The 3867-nt window shown below is 34.8% G+C and overlaps 1 protein-coding gene across 1 annotated transcript; it reads left to right on the forward strand.

Annotated features, from left to right (window-relative positions):
* The first annotated feature begins 1207 nt into the window (after nt 1-1207).
* On the forward strand, nt 1208-2417 carry LOC113377037 (actin, muscle). The gene has a single exon (XM_026617204.1). It carries the CDS (start codon nt 1255-1257, stop codon nt 2383-2385), a length of 1131 nt encoding a protein of 376 aa, XP_026472989.1. The 5' UTR covers nt 1208-1254; the 3' UTR covers nt 2386-2417.
* Nucleotides 2418-3867: the final 1450 nt, after the last annotated feature.

A 3867-nucleotide genomic window follows, 5' to 3' on the forward strand; every position in this document is an offset into this window, starting at 1 on the left:
GAATATATAAATAAATATAAGTGGCATTTTGCTTTGCAAGTTAAATTCTGCAGGACTTATTATTTCAAAATTGATATTTAGCAGATCTGAAGAAAATCAATAGTGTATTTTGAAAGTAAAGTTTTCGCTTTAACTAATCATAGCGATTGATATATTTCAAACTAATTTATAATATATGTAGTTGCATTAATTATAGTTTACAATCAAAGGATGGAATTCCCTAAAAGTGCGATTTATTATTTAAACCTTTTGAATTTTTACTATTGAACCAAATTTTATAGGACTATACGATTTTAGATTATTATTTAATAGGGTTAGACGAACTCTATCGTTGCTTTAAGTTTCATTAAATGAAAAAAAAATCTGTAAAAAAATACGACGGCTCGACCGATCTTTACCTAAAACTATTTAACCCAATCAGTGAGATTACTGGTTAATTTTTAAATTAGTTTTCGAATTTTTAAAATTTAAGTTTAGAAATTTTATTTAAAACGCGCATGAAAAATTCTACACATACCTGCTAATTATATTAGCTTTTAAACTTTTGTAATCGATGCAGTTTTTGAGAGAAAAAATAAAAAAATGTATACAGTAAATTGAATGTAAAAATAAAAGAAATAATAACAATTACTACCAAATTATGTAACTTTTTCAAATCGCTTCTGAATATATACGTTTAAGCCAAAATTGGCAAGTCTTGATGCATTTTCTAATAGTAAACAAACACTTTAAAAATAAAAATAGAAAATTTGTCATACGGTTTTAAAATAAAGATAACTGCACAAAATTTTATGGCGCTCATTATAAACCATGTTAACTAATTTTTTATTAACAAAAATACTTCATAATAATTAGTAGAAAACGTTTACTGATACGTGGTGTGAATACATTAATATGATTATATAGCATATATAATAAAAACTTGCCAAAATTAATTGATTTCTAGTGTACGAATTCTGTATGCAATTACTGTACTAATTGCCCTTATTAGTACAGCAAATCTGTATATGTGTGAATAGGTTATTCCGAATCATTCAGTGCGAGATCGCGTAAGCATACGTCACGAAACGCCTTACGACGGCAAAACGGCGTTTACCGCAGAGCGCACCATGCAGGGCAGTTCTATTTCCGTCAACCATGCGAGGGTCTATAAAACAGTTGAAGCACACTAAAAGCTAAGCACTCGCAAACTAGCTTCGCGCTCAGTCAGTTCTTGTTTAGTGTCGCGTCAGTGTAAATAAAGAAAACGCCAAGATGTGTGACGATGATGTAGCAGCATTGGTTGTGGACAATGGATCCGGAATGTGCAAAGCCGGTTTCGCTGGAGATGATGCTCCTCGTGCCGTGTTCCCATCCATCGTAGGTCGCCCCCGTCACCAGGGTGTGATGGTCGGTATGGGACAAAAGGACAGCTATGTAGGAGATGAAGCCCAAAGCAAGAGAGGTATCCTCACCTTGAAATACCCCATTGAACACGGTATCATCACCAACTGGGATGATATGGAAAAGATCTGGCACCACACCTTCTACAATGAACTCCGTGTAGCCCCAGAAGAACACCCAGTATTGTTGACTGAAGCTCCATTGAACCCAAAGGCTAACCGTGAGAAGATGACCCAAATCATGTTTGAAACCTTCAACTCACCTGCCATGTATGTAGCCATCCAAGCCGTACTCTCTTTGTACGCTTCCGGTCGTACCACTGGTATCGTATTGGACTCCGGAGATGGTGTCTCTCACACCGTCCCAATCTACGAAGGTTACGCCCTTCCCCACGCCATCCTCCGTTTGGACTTGGCTGGTCGCGACTTGACTGACTACTTGATGAAGATTTTGACCGAACGTGGCTACTCTTTCACAACCACCGCCGAACGTGAAATTGTCCGTGACATTAAGGAAAAACTCTGCTATGTCGCTTTGGACTTCGAACAGGAAATGGCCACCGCCGCTGCTTCCACCTCTTTGGAAAAATCCTATGAACTTCCCGACGGACAAGTTATCACCATCGGTAACGAACGTTTCCGTTGCCCAGAAGCCCTCTTCCAACCTTCCTTCTTGGGTATGGAATCCTGCGGAATCCACGAAACCGTCTACAACTCCATCATGAAGTGCGACGTCGACATCCGTAAGGACTTGTACGCCAACACCGTCATGTCTGGTGGTACCACCATGTACCCCGGTATTGCTGACCGCATGCAAAAGGAAATCACTGCCTTGGCCCCATCCACCATCAAGATCAAGATCATCGCTCCCCCAGAAAGGAAATACTCCGTATGGATCGGAGGATCCATCTTGGCCTCTCTCTCCACCTTCCAACAGATGTGGATCTCCAAGGAAGAATACGACGAATCCGGACCCGGAATCGTCCACCGCAAGTGCTTCTAAGCTAATAGTTTTAGCTATAAATTTCATCATATCGCCGGTCGTACGACTATCATATCATATATTCATATTTTTAATGACTGTAAATATATTAAATTTATTTTGTTACGCATAAGTATTATTTAAATAATTATACGTTTTTCATATAAGCATTGCATTTTATTCTGTCTCTTTATTTCAGGATATTATATAAATAGTCATACTGTAATAATTTTGATAGACAAGCACATGGTTTGACAATACGCCACGTGCGTTTGTTTACTATTGACATTGGTATTTACTCTACACACACTTATGCACAGACTGAGCTTTAAATTTGACAGTTTTAATAATATTGAAATGGGTAAAATGGGTCATAATAAATGATTTAAATAAATGACATGTTTTGTATATTTAATAGCCTTGAGCTTCTTAATATTCAATCACTGAATCGACAAGGATAGCCTGTCACAGTGAAATATGAGCATGTAAATGATGTAAAAATGTTGAAGGATTTACAGTTTCATGTATATTAATTTATAACTTTGAAAATACCTTGAAATTTTGAGAACATAAGCCAATTTTTTTATTTTTTCGACGAGTTTTAAATTAGCTTACTGAAATATTGCATATAGATAAATGTACACATATACACAGTTTTTCCAATTATTTTATAATTATATGACCTTCGTATTACATATTTAACTATTATTACAAAAAATAATCAGCCTAGATATATAGCACATATGTATATCATAATATGCATTTTTGCTCCTTATTTCATTGTCTATTTCATTAACGAATGCATTAAAATATACTAATCTAATCTGTACCGACCCAGTGGCATGTTTGAGTAAAACTCTTCAAAACGCTAATCCCCACGATGCCGAGTAATAGCGACACCTGCGGCGGCGTTTCATTTATCGATACGATATTATGAATTCTGGGGATTAGACGATAAAAGGAAATACTCATAGTCGACTTTTTTATTTTTAAATCCCTATTTATATACAACTTGATAACGCTATTCATCGTACTATGATTCATCTGCTAATCGCAAACCGTGGATGGAATCAAATATCTTGAAATGCAATATCTTCCCCGATTTTTATTTTAAGCAAAAAATGATTTGAGAGATTATAGGTTATTATTGAAGATATGTTTGGAATAATCACTTTTTCAAATGAGAGCGGTTTCATTTAAGTAAAATAAAAAAATGGAATAAAGTCTATACATATTTGAAATATGTAGGTGTGTAAGAGTAAGAGCACTATTTACTTTAAAATTATTAATAATTTGTATTATACATAATTATATTAAATTATTATTACATCAAAGGATAGAATGAAAAAGTCTATAAAAAGAAAAAGGAGTAAGTTTATATATGTAATGTGGATGAAAAAGGCTATTATGATCAAATAAGCTATTGGGATTTTTTTAATGAAGATACTTTCAAAATTACGACGTTTTCTCGAAAACGGCTGGACCGATTTAAAAAATTTAAAA

Source organism: Ctenocephalides felis, unplaced genomic scaffold, assembly GCF_003426905.1.
Source record: "Ctenocephalides felis isolate EL2017-DRISC unplaced genomic scaffold, ASM342690v1 CF-g0.4_SCAFFOLD_00845, whole genome shotgun sequence".
NCBI classification, from domain to species: Eukaryota; Metazoa; Arthropoda; class Insecta; order Siphonaptera; family Pulicidae; genus Ctenocephalides; species Ctenocephalides felis.